This window comes from Megascapheus bottae, chromosome 17 (assembly GCF_031878675.1).
Source record: "Megascapheus bottae isolate mThoBot1 chromosome 17, mThoBot2.hap1, whole genome shotgun sequence".
Taxonomy (NCBI): Eukaryota; Metazoa; Chordata; class Mammalia; order Rodentia; family Geomyidae; genus Megascapheus; species Megascapheus bottae.
The window spans coordinates 19,530,551-19,549,728 of NC_143525.1; the positions used below are offsets into that span (position 1 = coordinate 19,530,551).

The window sequence follows — 19,178 nt, forward strand, 5'->3', positions numbered from 1 at the left end:
CAGTGGCATTCCCTGAAGAACTGATGGCCCCAGGCAGAGTGAGCTGAGTGAGTGGCCATCTCTAATGTTCCAGATATTTGAATGACACCATTCCTACAGCCAGCACACACACATACCTTAATATGAATGCCACAAATGCGATCACGGGGGACCACATAAGGCAGGGGACCACATAAGGCAGGGAGGGGTAATTTGGCCCCAAGAGAGGGGAGAGGGACCTCTAGTCCTTCACATTCATGTAACCATGTGAAACATGATACACACCAGTCAGGCTAGTCTAACTGTAATGTCAAAACTCTTGCTGGCAGGGGCTGTGCATTGAGTTTTCATATTGAATGAAACCTGGGCTAAGAGAAGAATGGGCAGAGTTGCCCTAGGGGACAGCAGAAAGAAAAGGGTATGGAGATCTCATTGTGAACAAGATTAGGAGTGGGTGGCAGGAACCGAGACAGTAAGAGCTGGGGACAGTTTGGTAAAGACTTAGGGAAGGAATGTATGTCCTCAGGGTGGTAAGCGAGGGAAATGAACTGTGAGATGATCTAGGAAGGTAGGAGCCAAATCTGTGAGGCAAGAAGGCAGACATCGGAGCTGGGGTAAAGCAGAGGACAGCGTTAACAAGCAGGAGATGAGCTCAACAGGGCACTGATGTAGGACGTGAGTTCTTCCATGAGAGGTGGGCAGAGGGAGGTTGTTTGGGATGAGCAAATCTTGGAGGGATGGGAAAGCGGGAACCCGAATGGAGAACTGGGGGGAGACATGGGCAGAACACTTGGCTTGCCTCGGAGGGTTGGGGTGAGGAGGAGTGAGGGAAGGCAGGGAAAGGCCGAGGCCCAGGAGCGGGAAGCGACCAGGTCAAGGAAGGGCCCGGCGCGGGGGCCCACCCAAGAGCGGTGGTGCGGGCTGAGCAGGGGTGAGGAGCAGGTGGGGGGCTGTCAGCCGCGGTGGGCGCGCGGTGGGCGGGTTTGGGGCGCAGCTGAGGAAGAAGGGCTGAGGGCTCGGGAAGCCAGGCACCGGGGACAGCAGGGAGATGCTGCCACACGCCCGCCGCCCCCCACACGCCGCCCTGCCGGCTTGACCCTTTCTAACTCACCGAAGGACGGCGCACGGTGCGGGAGCCGAACGCTCTCCGCCACCACAGACCCACCGCAGGACCAGCAACCGCGCGGCTCCGCCGACAACACCGACAGGAAGCCGCAGGGGAGCGCCTGACGCCATCACGTCGGCTCCGCACTTGGGTCCCGCCTCCCGAGGGCGGAGCCAGGGGCTGAGGTCACGAGGAGCAGACGCGGGGCGGGGCCAACCGCCTGCCACACCCCGGGGCGGGGCCAACCGCCTGCCACACCCCGGGGCGGGGCCAACCGCCTGCCACACCCCGGGGCGGGGACCCGGGATATCTGCCCACCACCAAGGCTCCGCTGCCCCGCGTCCCAGGCCAGGCCCGGACCCGTGCAGCTGGGGCGACGCGCTCCCAGCGCCCGTCTCCCGCAGGTCTGCGCCAGCCGAGTTCCCGACGTCTACAGGGCTTTCCTTTCTCAGGACCTCAGCCACCACTGCGTGACCAGGGGGCACTGTCACCGCGGCCCCTCACCCGAAGGTTGGGGCGATGACCAGCCCTCCTCCGTCTCCTCCCCGAGGGCCATGGCGCCACCCTGTGGGCAGAACCGGGACCCAGGTCCCAGCCTGCCCCTGGCTGGGTTCTCTGGAGCCTGAGCCACACCTGCTTGGTCTGTCCCTTCTCCCTGAAGATCGCCCTGAGGCTCCCCTGGGCCTAACGCACCCTCCTGGGTGTCCCTGGCCTGTCAGCCCCTCCTCGGTGCCTCCAGCACAGAGCCCGGGGACCTCCGTCCCTCTTCTGACCACGTCTCCTTCCCATGGAAGAGGAGACGCTGATCTTTGTAAAGATGCAGTGAGAAACTGGAAAGAGGGAGCACCTTGCAGTCAGCAAAGGGCAGGACAGGAGGTGCCAGGCCCAGTGCTGCTGAGGTCAAATGCAGCCTTGGGCCTGGGCTGGAGAGAGGTTAGAATGCAGGCACCCCGGGTGGCCGGGAACAGGCCAATTATATAAGGCAAGCTCCTTTGATCCGGAGCCCCTGTGTCCTGAGTCCTGTGTCCCTGGGCTTCTGTTAGGGTGTGTCCCTTCCCTCTCTGGGGTCTGGCAGTTCAATTATTCTGCCAGGAGTGAGAATCTGCCCCCCCCTCTAGGTTTTAGGTTAGGTGAGTCGAAGTGTGTTGGGAACAGTGGATAGTTGAACAGGAAAAAAGATAGACAAGATCATACAGTGTTCTCTTCATGTTAAACCCTTTGTAAAGAAGGTGAGAAAGAAAGAATTTCTGGGGACATCTTGGCAAAAGGATAGAATTTCTGGTCAAGCCTGGCACAGCCAGATCACTGGTGACTTCACAGTGAATGCTTTGAGGGACTAGGGGATCTCTAATATGTACTCTCCACCCTTTTCCACTGTGTCTGCTGACTTTGAGATTATTTAGGATTAATCATTTTTTCTCCCCTGTAGGCTTGGAAAAAAATCAGAGTGTCTGGGGAAGGCAGAAATTAAGGTAAGCTAGACACTTTGAAAATACTCTCACTGTCAAGACTATTATTATTAATACCTAGTGCAGGGCGTGGTGCTAAGCATTGGTGATTGGGAGCAGGCGCTGTGTGGAGAGAAAGATGTGGTTCTTGCTTTGTCAGGGTCCCTGAGCTCACAGAGGACAGTCCCCACAATGATAGGCACTTCCTTTACTACACTGTGAACCACTGCAAGAGCAGTCCCAAACTCAGGCTCAATGCGCACCGAGGTAGAATTACTTCTGCTTCTTGCCTCTCCCAGCATCCACTGTCTCATCAAGGATGCACTGTCTTTTCCCATTCCCCGAATTTGGGCTTGCATATGTCACTTGGTTTGGTCTGTGGGATAAAGTAGAAATGAAAGTGTAGTTAGGAATGTCACCTTGAAGGGGCCTCACGATGATCTCTGGTCATGAGTTCTTCCTCTTTCACACAAGAGCAGCTTCCCTTGGGCAGCAACTGCCTCTCCAGGCTGGGCCCCTGGGAAGAACATGGGTGGAACAGCACCACAGGGGAAGAGGGTCCATCCACCTCTCCACTAGAGCTTAAGTATATTGTCTAGCTGCAGACCTGTAGGGGTCATCATTTCAATTTGACTTCAGGACTCTTTGTAGCTACCATTGTGGGGCAGTATTCAGGAATGAACTGAATCCCTCCAGCTTGAAATGCTGTCATTTGAGTCTCATCTCTTTTTTTCTGTTATTTTGTTTTTAGGTAGGATCTCGTGACAATTTGATTCAGGCGAGCTTTGAACAGTGATGCGTTACCTCCAACTCTTGGGTTGTGGGGATCATAAGCATGTACCACCACACCCATTTTAACTTCTCTCTCCTTTTTCTCTTTCTTTTCTTCTCTCTTTGGTTCATTCCCTCCCTCCTTCCTTTCTTTCTTTCTTCCTTCCTTTATTTTTTTTCCAGTCCCAGGGGTGAACTCAGGGCCTGAGCACTGTCCTTGGACTTTCTCAAGGCTAGAGCTCTACCACTTGAGCCTCAGCACCACTTTTGGCTTTCTTTTTGCTCTGTATGTGGTACTGAGGAATCAAACCCGGGCCTTCATGCATGCTAGGCAAGCACCCTACCACTAGGCCAAACTCCTGGCCCCCTGCAGTTATTCTTAATGATAGCATCTAGTCCTTTTCTTAGCCTTGCTTGGAGAGTCATCTTTCTACTTACATCTTCTGTATAGATGTAATTATCCACAGCAGTATAGCACCATTCAACATACCCAGTTTGTTTCTTGATATAGGATGTTCCTAAATTTCTGCCTAGGCTGACCTCAAATTGTGATCTTTCCTACCTCTGTTTTCATAATAAGTGGGATTACAACTGTGGACTACTGTGCCCAGATATCTAACTCAATTCTTGTAGGGACAGCCGCTACAGAGATCCAACCAACATTGGGTTCATTAAGAAGCATATTGAATTCTCAAGTAATAGTTAAGAAGTCCAGGCAGGGCTAGATTGGTGGTCTTAGTATGCGACCCAGACCCTGTATCATTGCTTCATCTTCCAAGGTCTGGCTCTCATCTACATAAATGTTTTATAGTAGTTACAGGAAATTTGTGTCCATCAGCTTACAAGGCCAAGCCTTCCACAATGCTGTGCTAAATCTGCCTTCCACCATTGTTTAACAGGCTGCATATCAGCTTCCCTTGCCCCTTCTGCTTTGAGTGTCAAGTGCATGTGTGTGTTGGGGGGGGTTGGGGAAGGAGGTACTAGAGATGGAAGCTAAGGCCTTGCATATTAGACTAAGCTGCAGGCTAATGGATCTACAAAGCAGTCTGACAATAGAGTATGCTCAATCTCCCAATCTTCCTGAGAAGGCAGGGCAGACCATCACACTTAGCAGGACTTGGGGCACCAAAGCTGGAATTTTTGCAGGGAGGGAGCCTGTTTTGGAATACATCACATGCTTAGATGGCTAGAGAATCAGGAAACATCCTTATCACCAATAGACTCTGCTTGGATGAGGAGGAGGATCTCATTGATTTACTGAGCTTGCAAAGCCCATAGTGTATCAAACCTATCTGACACCCCATTTTGCCCCAATTCCTGTTACGTGTGGATACCCTGCCCCCCTTTTTTTGCTCTCTCTCCTCTTTTAAGCTACCATCTAAGAAGCATCCTAAAACCTAAGCTTGACCATGTTGCTGCTGTTTACCCCGTCAGTTACTCATCTTGTGGTTCCTGGGCCTTTGCCAGGGCCTGTGGGATAGGTCTGTTACCTATGCAGTCTGTAGCATTTATTCTTTGTATTCCTTGTATGTCATGTTCTAGAACGCCAGCGGACTGTCCGTAGTATAAGCACACCTTGAGGAGTTGTGCTTCTGTGCCTTTGCACCTCTACTTTCTATACAGAGGCTGTTGGTCTGGGTGTTCACCTCTCTTTTTCTCAAAAGCTGATTTTCTTGGCTCAGACATACACTGCCACAATTAGGAATAGTTGAACAATGAAGGATCTCTTCAATTTCAACAAATTGTAAAATTTAATTGTATCTAATTGAAAGACTTACATAAAATATTATCTAATTTTTTTGAAATAAAGGAAATGTGTCAAAACAGCGATAGAATCACTGTGGTGAGCTCCTGTCTTTTTGTCCAATAGTCTTATTAAAAGAAATACCTATGTCCCCATTTTAGGAATATAAGCTGGCGTGGGGAGTTTAGGTCCTTGTAACAATGAACTTAATGCCAAGTACTGTGCTTGGCCTGTAGGTGATTGCTCAGTAATAGCCATCATAACTGACCACATTGTCACTGCCATCATTTTTGCTGGTGGCACTTCTTATATTTCTTCATGAGCATGTGCCCTAAAACCAGACAGTGGAATAATTAGGAGGCTTTGGAATCTCAATGGTGCTGAGTTGAAGTCCTAACCCCTGGTTTTGAATGTGTGGCCTTGGGTAGCTGGGTAGGTAGCCTACATTCTGTGAACTCTGCTGGTTATGCTTCAAACTAGGAAGAAACAAAAACAAGAAACAAAGTATGCTTTTGTGGAGTATGTGGCTAAATGATACAGGCTGTGAAATGTCTGAGGTAGGGCTTGGTATCAAGTAACTCAGTGGTATTGCTGGCAGCAGCTGCTGCTGCTACAGCTTGTGATTGCTACGGTTTAATCTTGTACTTCAAGCTCAGTAAAAAAATATACATATTTTTCTGCTCACTAAAATACCACATAAGGAGAAGCACATTTTCCCCCTCAGGAATTAGCTTTGGGAGGCATCAGGAGAACAGGGATCTTAAGGCCAGCATTGGCTAACACATCAGTCAGAGGAGGGATAGATGAGCTTGAACAATCTGGACTCTGTTCCATTCACTGTTCAGGGTGACCTAGGGTGATTCATCCATCCTTCACCGTATGTTACTGAGATATGGGAAAATGGGACTGTCCCATACTTTCTGGTGAATTTCCTTCCTTCCTTCCTTCCTTCCTTCCTTCCTTCCTTCCTTCCTTTTCTTTTCTTTCTTTCTGCCAGTCCTGCGGCTTGAACTCAGGGCCTGGATACTGTCCTTGGGCTTTCTCAAGGCTAGCACTCTACCACTTGAGCCACAGCACCACTTCTGACTTTTCCTATGTATGTGGTACTGAGGAATGGAACCCAGTTCTTCGTGCATGCTAGGCAAGCACTCTACCACTAGGCCACGCTCCTGGCCCTCTTTGGACACTTTTTGCCCAAGGCTAGCACTCTGCTACTTGAAACACAGTGCAACTTCCGTGTTTTTCTTCATATGTGGAACCGAGGAATCAAGCCCTGGGCTTCGTGCATACTAGGCAATCACTCTACCACTAGGCTATCCTCCTGGACCAAGATTTACCTTCTAAATGAATTATGGACTTCGTGTTTGAGCTTGGAATGGAGAAACCTTTTTATCTTCTGGGAAATTACCAGTTGGAAGACACTGTTAATGGCTCTGGGGCAGGAAGGAGATATGTGGAGCTAGAGAGAGCTGGGCAGTTCTCATAGGACCTGCAGTGTGGACAGGAGAGGATGGAGCAATTCATGCAAATGGAGAAGTGGTCCCACCAGTAAGACATCAGCAGTAAAGTCTGAGGAGGGTCATCCTGGGCAATCACTGTCCATGCAGAGTGCCCTTTCCCTAATCCTTCCAGCAACTCCCTTCTTGTTGTGCAAGTGCTGGGAATTTAAAAAGAAAAACAAACCAATAGGAACTTCTGAGCAGCTGACTTGGGTAGCAAAAACATTTCTTTACGAGCAAAGAGATAAGACTAGGCTCCAGAGTATAGTAGTCTCACTGACCCAAATTTCTGGTGACCACACATCCTGTGAATGTGGCTGGAAGTGGACAATGGCCTGGAGGCATGTCAAACTCTTTGTAAATGACTGGTTCTTAATAAACCAAAACAACAGGGCTCTGACTTTAAAGATCCAGACAGATCTACCTGTGACAAGCTTGTCTCTGAGTGGGCAGAGTTAGGTTTACAAGGTTGAGTTTCAAAGAAAGATACATCAGCCTTGGGGCCGCCGTGAGTGTGGCCTAGTGCTTGCCTAGCATGCACAAAGACCTGGGTTGGATTCCTGGGTACCACATGCACAGAAAAAAGCTGGAAGTGGTGCTGAGGCTCAAGTAGTAGAGCTCTAGCCTTGAGAAAGTCCACGGACAGTGTTCGGCCCTGAGCTCAAGCTCAGGACTGGCAAATATAAACGAACAAACAAAAAAGACAAAAAGATACATCATCAGCCTTGTGCATGTAGAGGAAGATACTTGAGGAGCCCATAGGCCTAACCTAGATATGTCCCATTAATTCCAGGCGGCTGTCCCCAAGCAGCCCATAAAGCAAAGGCTTTGCTTTGAAGCTAAGTCTCAGGCCCAAACGTGCATCTATTTATAGTGATGACAAATAATGTGGCCGCTTTCTCACTTATCTCGTCTAGTCCGACTTTTAGTATCTTTAGAAGTTCCACAAGAATCTATAGCTCTCCTTTTTTATTTAATTCCAGTAATCATATTTGATTTCTAACATGACTTCTCAGAAAATAGGCAGATTTTGACATAAAAAAAATCCACATGTGCAGGATATGTTCTGTGGTTCTGCAGCAGGATGTCCTCTTTAGAAGCCTCCTACACCTGCTGAAATCATGAGTACCAAAGCAGCCCCAGCCACAATGCTGCCCTTCCTGCCTGTGCCCTGTTATCTGCACAGATTTGTGTAAGTACCACCACACATGGAAATGGTTATGAATCATACACAATTTAATATGAGAAGTATAAAAATAGTAGCATATGTTAAAATGTAGGTATGTAATAAGCGATGCTGTGAGGCTGAGTATAAAAGTGTCACAGTTATGAGGCAGGTTTGCCAGTCTCATGTGCAGCGCCTGGAGGAGGAACAGCTGATGGGGTTGGTGTAACTGGTGGTGGTTGGCCTGGTGTATCTGGTGAATCTGGTGGTGGTGATGATGGTGGTGGAACTTCAACATTGGTTTCACTGGGCTCCCTGGGGAAAGAACAATGACAGCCTTTCAATATTGAAGGAAGCAACCCAACTTTCCCTTGCTTCCCTCTTGGAGCTAGGAATGTTGAAATTGCCCCCATCCATTTACTCTTTAGTCTTCTTGTGGGAAATCTCCTCCTCATCGGAAGAGTCCCCATCATGTAGCTTGTCATCCATGGTTTTCTTGCATGTGGCACTGAGAGGTCTGTATATATGCCTCAGCCACCGTGGCTTCTTTAAGAAGAAGAAGCCCTCCTAGGAAAGACAGGAGAAATATTAATTCTGCATTCACTTCTCTTTTCTGGCTACAGAAATAAGTACTTACCTGACTTGGAGTTTCTGATGAACACTTCCTTCGCAGAAATCCAAAAGAGCTCCTAGGGCGAAAAGTTAGTAAACTATTAGTGATTCATGCCATTTTCCATATCTCTTACAATGTATACCTCAGATCTTACTAAGATAAACACCTGTGCTTTGGTTCATAATCACAATGAGCAAACCTAACTTGGGGCTTGAGAACAATTTCATGAATGCAGGCAGAGATTGCAGGAGCCCCTACAATGCCACCAGGGAGACCTTTAGAAATGATGTGGGCTGTGACATAGCTAGGATTGTCAGCCCCACTTACCCTCTCTCTGCCAAAAATCCTTGCATATCAACAACTGCCTCTTTGGACTTAACTTCCCATGTGTCATTTTTTGTGGGGTTTGAACTCTGGGCCTGGGAGCTGTCCCTGAGCTCTTCAGCTCAAGGCTACTACCCTACCCCTTGAGCCACAGCCCTACTTCTTCTTTTTTTTTGTCCAGTCCTGGGTCTTGAACTCAGGGCCTGAGCACTGTCCTTGGGCTTTCTCAAGGCTAGAGCTCTACCACTTAGCCACATAACCACTTCTGACTATTTTTTTCTTCTATGTATTTGGTACAGAGGAATCAAACCTGGGTGCTTGCCTGCATGCTAGGCAAGCACTCTAGCACTAGGCCAAACTCCTGGCACTAGCCCCACTTCTTAACTGTTTTATCTTAGCTGTGCTTACACAAGCTGAATCATAAGAAGCACAACTTCTAAAGTGGTGTAGTTTAGAGATTTTCATCTCTGAAAGATTGCCATGATGAAGATTTATGAAATCAATTTAAAGGACATGAGAAAGGCAAGCTATCATTTCTAAATGCAAGCAGAATAGGGGAAATCAGTTTATTGTTCTAGATACTAGATGTTTTCATGGCATGTGATTGTTGGTTAAATGTATCCGCATGTAAGGAGGGGAGAGAACCATCTTCCCCTAAAACTCATGAGCAGTGTGTCCCAACAGCAAGAAATTTCCCCTTTCTTCTCTTGATTTTTTCTTTATTCCAAAAACAAATGACAAACTAACATCTACAGACTCTCTTACCTAAAATGATGTGAAGTTCTGGGTAGAAGAGAAAATGGGAATGAGAAGGTACCCAACAGGATGAAGAGTTGAGTTTTCTCTTTGCTAAACAGGAAGGATCCCTACATTCCACCTGCCACCAGACCTACACCCAGTACTTCAGGGATTTCTTATGCAATCTCCTGAGACCCACCTCTAGCAGCAACAGTCAGCTGAAAGGACTGGTGACAGACAGGCATCCATCCTAGTACTGACCACCTCTGCCTCTGCTGGGCAACTACTTTTGCTCGAGCCAGATGAGACCTTGGGAAGCAAGAATTCTCTCTACCTTGCATAGAGTCCTCATTGTAAGGCTAGGGGATAGAAATTGATGAGTTCTAGGCTCCTTCCAGTTCTCAGATCCTCACTAAAGATTTAGACTTTACCTTGAGGACCCTTTACTTTCTTCTGCTGATGTTCTGTGGGAATAAATCTGTTTGGGAAGAAAGCACAATCAGGATTATCCACCAACATTAAGTACTTTCAACTGCTCATTCCTTTATTTATATATCCTATCTACCCAGGAGGTGGCTTTTATGACCCCAGGAATTCTGCTCCACTAATAGATCTTTTTCTCTTCCACAGTATCTAGCTGAGGGTCTTGTCTGAAGCTAGAATTTTAATACGTGGCATTTACTATTTTAGATAAAATCCAACAGACAATTCCTCATGATAACTCTTAAAACAGTAAGGAAAATGCCCTTTAATCAATTGCAGACTTGCCTCAAGACCAAAACACCAGTATTATTATCAAATCAAAGACAAGATTACTGTCTTTATTACAATTATTACTGTCATGAGGCACTCCTATTGAAGACAACCAATGTAATGAAGACATAAATAGAGCACAAATGTTGGAAAGGAACCAAACTATTTTTATTTGTATATGAAATGATGGATAACTAAAAAACGCCTAAGAGAGCCAGGCACTGTGTTTCACAACTGAGGATCAAAGTTTGAAGCCAGTCTGGGCAGGAAAGTAGGTGAGACTCTCACTTCTAATTAACCAGAGAAAAGCTGGATTTAGAAAAAAAACAAGCAAAACCCAGGAGAATCAGCAAATATGATTGGAGTAACAACATGAAAATTCATTGAAGTGGGCAGAAACAAAATATGGAGATCAGCACAGAAACAATAGCTTTTCTATGTTCCCATAGGAATTATAGATAAGGAAAGATACAATTTATAATAGAAATAAAGGAATAGGAAAGTCCTTTAGAATAAACAACAGTAAAGTTATAAGACAATCTATGAGATAAAACCTCAAAATCACTGAGCACTGGTGCCTCACACTTGTAATCCTAGCTACTCAGGAGGCTGAGATCTGAGGATCACAGTTCAAAGCCTGCTGCGGGAGGAAACTCAGTAACCTTCTTACCTCCAGTTCATTATCTGAAAACTGGAAATGAAGCTGTGGTTATAGTGGTGGAGCCCTAGTCTTGAGCAAAAAAAACAAAAACAAAAAAACAAAGCAAAACAACAGCAAAAAATGAACGTTAAGGGATGGCATCCAGGCTCTGAGTACACGCTCTATGACAGACAAAAAAAAAAAAAAAAAGTAAAAACTTAACAACCTAGGACCAGTAGGGGCATCAGTGTGCATGAAGTAATGCTCCTTCTATCTGGTGACTATAACTGTAACCCCTCTATTAATTACAATAAAAAATTTTAAAAAACCTAGGACCAGGCATGATGTCATGCCTTTAATCAAAGCTTTAAAGCCATTTCCTGGTGGCTCACACCTAAAATAATATACTCAGGAGTGCAGTCTGGGCAGAAAAGTCCCCAAGACTCTTTTCTCCAACTAACCCTTATATTGTTTCAAATTAACGGACCTATAAAAGAAAATCCAACAGGATCTCTTTGGGAAAAGAAGGTATTCAAGAAGAGATATGAAGTGGACCCTTACACAACTTAAGAAGTTTTTAAAGGAAGCATTATGAAGCTAACTACTTGGATTAATCGTCCTTACTTGCTCTGTTACAAATTAACAGCAAACACTGGTACTGGTGCAGTAAAGACAGTTGGATCAATGGAAGAAGTCAATAGGGTATTTTAGATCAGTGAAAAATGAATGAACCATTTAATAAGAATTGTTTTATTACAAATGAATATTCATTTAGGATGAAAAAAGATTCTCTATCTCAGCCATACAAAAACATGAACAAATACCAGAAGGATTAAAGGTATAAATAACAAGGCAGGCACAGGACAGCATGAGAGAGAGCCCAAACTATAAACTAAGAGACAAGGGTGGGGGTAGGCACAGGTGGTGTTGGAAACTAGAAAAATGCACATGCTGTTCCCAGTCCTGGCTCCTCCACTGGATGGTTGCCTTTTTCTTAGTTTGACAAATCTCTCCTTTACATAAACTATCTTAATGTTTTCAATGGTTTGGGATGGTTTACATTGTATTTTCATGTTTGAAATATCTCCTGGTATTTTCTCTACGGGGAACAGAACAAAAAAGATGGAAGGCTTTATTAATAGTCTAATGAATTAGTTTTGCTATTGGGACTTTAAGTTGGTCTCTTTCATCTGTAAAACAAGATGAGTGAGATTGTCCCCCAGGGTTGGATGATACAATCTATGGAAACCTTTGTGTCCTACACTTAGTATCCATAATGACATGGACCTCAGGGACATGGTGGCCATAGGTATCAAAGGTTTCTGTTTAAAGGACCAGGCACAGAAAGCTCTCTCTTATTGCAAAATTACAAAAAGAAAATATTGCTTTTATTTTCTCCTAACGCCTTTAGGATTTCTTTGTCTGTTTGCTTACATTTACTGAAATGTGAGATTTCCAAAATCTTAGGCTAGAAGTGTAGCTAAGTAACAGAGCAATTGTTAGCTTGTGTAACATTCACCCAAGGCTGCTTAGCACAATGCCTCAATTCTTTTTTTTTTCTTTTTTTGGTTAAGGGGATTGAACTCTGGGGGGTGGCTTTGAACCTCGAACCTCAGATCTCAGCCTCTTGAGTAGCTAGTATGACAGACATGAGCCACCAGGACCGGCTATGCCTCAGTTCTTTTTTTTTTTTATGACCATTACTATCAAGTGTGAAGAGAACACTGCATGTTACTGTTCTCACAGAGCTTATCAAAGTAGCAAATAATGAAAATATATAAATGTAAAGACAATCTTGAACTGTACAGAAAAATTAACAGCAGTATTGGACTTTATAGAAATCTCTAGAAAAGCAGTGAACCACTATGAGATTCAGATGGCCTGTCTGTACAAGGGCCAGTGATCAATTACTAATGACCTTTGCTCACCGAACCTATGGTGGTTCCCACTTAGTAGGCATCAAATTCAACTTTATCAAGTGAACTCATTTCTTCCTATAGGAGCAGTAATAAGTTGTAAGGGCAGGACTAACAATGATAAATAGGGTTCTATAAGGAATATACTATACAGTATACACAGTCAAAGAAATACAATCCGGAAAGCAGAAAAATACTTTTGGTTACAAAAATATGATATATTCTGGAAACATGCATGAATGTTCTTACCTCAATGAGACAGAAAATTATAATCAAAATCATCACTACTACAGTCACAGATATAGCCAAGATGAGTTTGTTATTATAGCCATATCCCGGAACTTCTTGTGTTAGCTAAAAAACCCCCCCCAAAACACAAGGGTAATTTTGTTAATTTAAAAAACATTAGGAGGAAGAAAACTATTCAAACCCCATTCTTCCAGAAGAAGAGCATGGAACTTTCTCAAAGGGTATGTTAAATTTAATGGACTCTATGCCTTACTAATTTGCAGTTTCTCTACATCTTACCTGTAGTAAGAACAGTGGGGAAATCTGTCATGGTCACATGACTTTGGACTGGACCAAGTCCTGGCTGTATCTAAAGGATGGGGAAGTCAGGGCTTGCAGTTCTACAGCTGTACTCACCTCACTTGACTCTTGCTGTTCACTTTGAACTTCAGTGTTCTCATTGATGTAGTTATCCATTTTCCACTGGTCCATATCCCAATCAGATCTCGATACCTTTACTTCTTGCTGTTCACTGAGAAGCTTCATCAGCAGGCCTGTTCTGGAGATGAGCTTGGAACAGGGTACCTGTACTTCAGCTCTAGAGCAGTCCATTCTCAAGGTCCGGATAAGATGAGACAGGAGCTTTCTCACATCATTATTGGGAATAAGTGGCTTTAGCTCTTGGTTTAACTGCATTTCAAAGTGGTCAGAAAAGGAGGGAGATTGGGAATGGGTGATTATGGCCTTGACAGGTGAATCAGTACCCATGCTGAGGTATTCCCATTGTGTCTCCTTGCTTTGTTGGATAGACGGCATTGAGTTGAATGCAGTCACACTGGACCCTAGAACAACAAGATTTTCCTGAATTATGTTTTTAGGGAGACTTCCTATTGGTACAAGAACATTTTGTGCAAGAATATTTCCTACCAAAGCATTTGGTGCAATCTGGTGTTTTACAGGAGTGTTGTCCATAGAAGGTGTTGAAAGAGCATAGAATTTTAGAAAAGGGTTCTCTCGAGAACTCAGCTCTCCCCATGATGACAAGTCTCCTCCTGAAGGGGAATTTATGAGGCTTCTTACTGCAGAAAATGGAGGCCTGTTTGCAAGCACTGGTCTGAAGTGTGAAGTTTTCTTTCTGTCCTTTCGACTCAGTTTGGCCCTGGGTATTCTGTGGGGCACAGGAGAGCCAGTCTTATGAAAGCGGTAATTTTTCTTGGAATAGATGACTGGATTAGAACGCTCCATGTTTTTAACTTTAGAATTTGCCTCTTCTAAAACAAACATACTGTAGGCTAACTCTCTGTCTTTTTTTCTGAACTCATGTGGGGATTTTAGAGTGGTGGAATAGGAGTCTCTGCTCTGTGAGTGATGATTCTGGAAAGAAGAGCCTACTGCCTTATGTTTCTTTATGAATGAGAGCTCTGTGTTCAAGGAATTTCCCAACAATTTCTTGGGCTCCTGAGCCACATGAGGTGGCTCCAGCTCCCTTGATAGAGGTTTCTTACGTCTTTTTTTTTTTTTTTTTTTTTTTTTACTTGTGTTCTCCACAAGATTCTGGGCACTCTGTTTCATCCAGCTGCTCACTTCCTTGAAGTGACTTTTCTGTATGCTTTTTGGCCACTTGTGGTCTCTGTTGGGCCTTGGCAGTCTTTCTTCTTCACTCTCCTTTTCTTCCTAGATGCCTACCTGTGGTTTATCACTTTGCACTTTGTAGGGAAAGATTTGACGTTTGAATTTAGGGCCTAAAAGGTTAGGTTGTATGCATATTGTTTCTTTCTCTTTCTTTTTAACTTTATTATATTTCCTCTGCCTTTTTGTACCGAACAGATTTTTTAGCTGATGAATCTTCTTTAGTTTAGTTTTGTACACAGAGGTGTCAGATGCCTGCACAACTGGGGTAATCTCTGTATTGACTTTTACATCATTTATGGAGTTGTCTCCATTTTGCACAATTGAGAAAAGCAGCTTAATGAATGGTAATTCTGTTGAATGCATATCTATTTCATGTCCTTGTGTGAAATAGGCCAATATATAACTTAGTGCAGTAAAAATATCAGTTTCCTCCCTCAGCAATTTCTTGCTGCTCATTCATAAATTCTGAGTAGGAAACATCACTTTTGTGGGAATACTCTTTCTGGTTCAATAGTCAGCTGGGTGCTAGTATTCTTTCTGGGGGACAGAGTCTTACAGTTTGTAGATGTCATAGTAGCAGCTTTTTGGTTCCCAGCATCTCCTCCCTTTTTATTTATTAAAAGGCCAAACATTGTCATAATACAGGTGCAGAAGCTTGAGGCAGTGCCATGTCTTAGAGAAAACAATTTCCTAAGGAAAATTGACATTAACCCATGGAAGGAAGTAGGGACCCATCCCCCTGGAGTGCTTTACTGAATCCTTTTTGATGGGAGGGGATTTTTTTTCTTTTCAGTATTTTTTTATTGTAATTAATAAAAGGGTTACATGATATTTGCCAGATAGAAGGTGCATTAATTCACATATATTGATACCCTTTCACATGTCTTGGTCCCCATTACCCTCCCCTCCACTCCCCCCTGTCTTGGTTTTCTCCCTTCCCTACCCAATTTCAAATAACCAAATACAAGTAAATCCAATATATCAGATAACAAAGTGAGATACTGTAACAATATGAGATAACCAAGGGACAGCAAAAGAGATGAGAGATAACATAGTACATTAAGGACAACAACCATTCATTATATGGCTTTTGTTTCTATATTCTGGAGGTCTTTTCAATTAGCTTCATACTATATGGCCTTATGTATCAAGGTTTTGCTCTATTGCAGATCTCTGCTAGTAGAGCCCAAGGTTTCTACTGATTATGACAAATGAGGGAAACCATTGAGCCTAAGTTCCTTTGAGTCTGGCTTACTTCACTTAATATGATTTTTTCTAAGACTTTCCATTTCCTAACAAATGGGGAGATGTCGTTTTTTCTGACAGCAGCATAGAATTCCATTGTGTACAAATACCAGAACTTGTTGATCCACTCATCAACTGAGGGACATCTAGGTTGGTTCCATATCTTTGCTATGGTGAATAATGCTGCAATGAACATTGTTGGGCTAGTGGATTTAGTATGCCCTAGATTCTGGATGGTTGGGTAAATGCCAAGTAATGGAATTGCTGGGTCATAGGGGAGCTCTATGTTTAGCTTTTTGAGGCACTGCCATACTGCTTTCCATAGTGGTTGAACAAGTTTGCACTCCCACCAACAGTGTAGTAGTGATCCCTCCTGGCCACATCCCCTCCAGCATCTGTTGTTATTCATTTTCCTGATCCTGGCTATTCTAACTGGAGTGAGGTGGAATCTTAGATTGTTTTGATTTGCATTTCTTTTATGACCAGAGATGTTGAGCATTTCTTTATGTGTCTATAGGCCATTTTTGTTTCTTCTTCAGAGAAGTCTCTCTTTAAGTCTTTGGCCCATTTTTTAATGGGATGGTTGTTACTTTGGAGATTAGTTTTGGAGTGATTCAATTTTTTTGAGCTGTTGATATATTTTAGATATAAGGCCTTTGTCCATTGTTTGGTTGGTGAAGATCTTCTCCCACTCTATAGGCTTCCTAATTAATTTACTAGCTATGTCCTTTGCCATACAAAAGCTCTGCAGTTTAATGCAGTCCCACTTATCCAGCCTTTCTGTTATTTGGTGTGATTCTTGGTCCTTATTAAGAAAGTTTCGACCTGTGCCAAGGAGGCCTAGTGTATCTCTTATTCCTTCTTGTAAAGTTTTCAGTGTGTCAGCTTTTACCTCCAGGTCTTTGATCCATTTGGAGTTAATTCTAGTGCAGGGTGACAAAGAAGGATCCAACTTTAGTTTTCTGCAGGTGCTTAACCAGTTCTGCCAGCACAACTTGTTGAAGAGGCTGTCTTTCTTCCATTCTATTTTTTTTGGCTCCCTTGTCAAAGATTAGGTGGCTATAGGTCTGTGGTTTAATATCTGGGTCCTCAGTTCTATTCCATTGGTCTTTAGGCCTGTTCTTGTGCCAGTACCTAGCTGCTTTGATAATTATAGGTCTGTAATAGAGTCTAAAGTTTGGAATTGTAATTCCTCCGGTGCTGTTCTTTCTGCTAAGAAGTGTTTTTGCTATATGGGGTCTTTTATTATTCCATATGAAATTTTGGATTGTCTCTTCTATTTCTTTAAAGAATGCCATTGGGATATTGATGAGTATTGCGTTGAATTTGTAGATAGCCCTTGGCAAGATTGTCATTTTCACGATGTTGATTCTTCCAATCCAGGAGCATGGGAGATTTTTCCATTTCCTTAGTTCTGCTTTAATTTCCTTTTTTAGGGTTTTAAAGTTTTCATCAAAAAGGTCCTTTACATTCCTAGTTAAGCTAATTCCTAGGTACTTTATTTTCGTTGAGGCTATTGGGAAAGGTGTTGTTTTCCTGATTATTGTCTTGTTCCTCTCACTGGTGGCATAGAGGAAGGCAGTTGATTTTTGAGGGTTAATTTTATAGCCTACTACCCTTCCAAAGTTTTAAATCAGCTCAAGGAGCTTGGGAGTAGAGTCTATAGGATTCTTTAAATACAGAATCATGTCATCTGCAAAGAGGGATAGTTTTACTTCCTCTTTCCCAACTTGCATCCCCTTTATGCTTGCTTCTTGCCTTATTGCACTGGCTAGGAATTCTAATACTATGTTAAAGAGTAGTGGAGAGAGTGGGCATCCTTGTCTCATTCCTGATTTTAGAGGGAATGGCTTTAGCTTTTCACCATTAAGTGTAATACTAGCAGTGGGTTTGTTGTACACAGCCTTTATTGAGGAATGTTCCATGGATTCCTCGTTTCTCTAGAGCTTTTAGCATAAAGGGGTGTTGCATCTTGTCAAATGCCTTTTCCGCGTCTATTGAGACAATCATGTGATTTTTGTCCTTGCTCCTGTTGATGTGTTGAATTATGTTAATTGATTTGCATATGTTGAACCAGCTTTGCCTCCCTGTGATGAATCCTGTTTGATCATAGTGTATAATTTTTTTGATGAGTTGTTGTAGATGGTTGGCCAGTATTTTGTTGAGAAGTTTTGCATCGATGTTCGTCAAAGAAATAGGTCTATAGTTCTCTTTTTTTGATGAATCTCTGTCTGGTTTGGGGATAAGGATTATACTGGCTTCATAGATGAGTTTGGTAAAGAACCTTCATTTTCAATTTCGTTGAAGAGCTTAAGGAGTATTGGTGTGAGCTCTGCTTTGAAGACCTTATAGAATTCAGCTGTGAATCCATCTGGCCCTGGGCTTTTCTTAGGTGGAAGTTCTCTTATTGCCATTTCTATTTCAGAGCTTGAAATAGGCCTGTTTAGTTGGGTTAGTTCTTCTTGGTTCAGTGTGGGTATGTTAATATTGGCTAGGAATTCATCCATTTCTTCTAGATTCTCAAATTTGTTGGCATAAAGGTTTGAGAAGTATTCCCTCATGATATTCTGGGTCTTGGTAATTTCTGTCATGATATTACTATTTTTGTCTGCGATTTTGTTTATTTGGGTATGCTCTCTTCTTTTTTTTGATAAGATTTGCTAAGGGTTTGTCAATTTTGTTAATTCTTTCAAAGAACCAACTCCTTGTTTTGTTGATTCTTTCTATAGTGTTTTTGGATTCCAAATCATTTAATTCTCCTTTGATTTTAATAATTTGCTTCCTTCTACTGGGATTAGGATTGGTTTGTTGCTCTTTTTCCAGGAGCTTAAGGTGAGACATTAACTTGTTGGTTTGTGATTTTTCCAACTTGTTGTTATAGCACTCAGCGCTATAAATTTTCCTCTGAGTACTGCCTTTGCCGTGTCCCAAAGGAGTTGGTATTTTGTGTACAAACTCTGGTCCAATTTACAGGAAGTTGGGTAAAGACCAGGTTGCCTCCACAGACAAATACTTTTCCTACAGAAGGGCAAAGGGAAATAGTGGGAGAGGAACAGTTAATAACTGTTAAACATCGCTAAAAGAAACTATTCTTACATCTATATCAAAGGTATTATTTTGAAACTGACCAAAAAAAGCACAAAGAAGCGTTAAAGCCAACTGGTTGAATTTTAAAGAAAAGGCTAAGACTGCAATTTAAGATAGAATTAATAGGGCTAAGGGAGTCATTGCTCGGAATGGCAATTGGCATTGGTGTGCCCAGTGAAATGCACTAATGAAGGATTGGAATTATAAAGCATGCTATGAGTGGCTTCTAAAATGTCAGCAGTATGTGCACCCAAATCTGTCTGTTTAGGCTGGGGGCGGGCTAATGGATGG

General features: G+C 43.4%; 1 protein-coding gene and 1 long non-coding RNA gene across 3 annotated transcripts; one reads left to right on the plus strand and one right to left on the minus strand.

Moving 5' to 3' along the window:
- The first annotated feature begins 1,160 nt into the window (after nucleotides 1-1,160).
- On the plus strand, nucleotides 1,161-7,734 carry LOC150051277 (uncharacterized). The gene is made up of 3 exons (XR_016538303.1): nucleotides 1,161-1,594; nucleotides 2,514-2,556; nucleotides 7,627-7,734. It is a non-coding gene; the product is annotated as an uncharacterized LOC150051277 (long non-coding RNA).
- Nucleotides 7,724-15,468, minus strand: LOC150051278 (leucine-rich repeat-containing protein 37A-like). Of its 2 annotated transcripts, XM_090350081.1 has the most exons (6): nucleotides 13,851-15,468; nucleotides 13,341-13,765; nucleotides 9,818-9,864; nucleotides 8,349-8,400; nucleotides 8,133-8,278; nucleotides 7,724-8,026 (listed from the first exon to the last, which is right to left on the minus strand). In XM_090350081.1, the coding sequence occupies exons 1-6, from the start codon at nucleotides 13,957-13,959 to the stop codon at nucleotides 7,873-7,875; spliced, it is 933 nt and encodes a 310-aa protein (XP_090206207.1). In that variant the 5' UTR covers nucleotides 13,960-15,468; the 3' UTR covers nucleotides 7,724-7,872. The 2 variants fall into 2 exon arrangements, with proteins under 2 accessions (XP_090206207.1, XP_090206206.1); XM_090350080.1 differs by having other exon boundaries at nucleotides 13,341-15,468.
- Nucleotides 15,469-19,178: the final 3,710 nt, after the last annotated feature.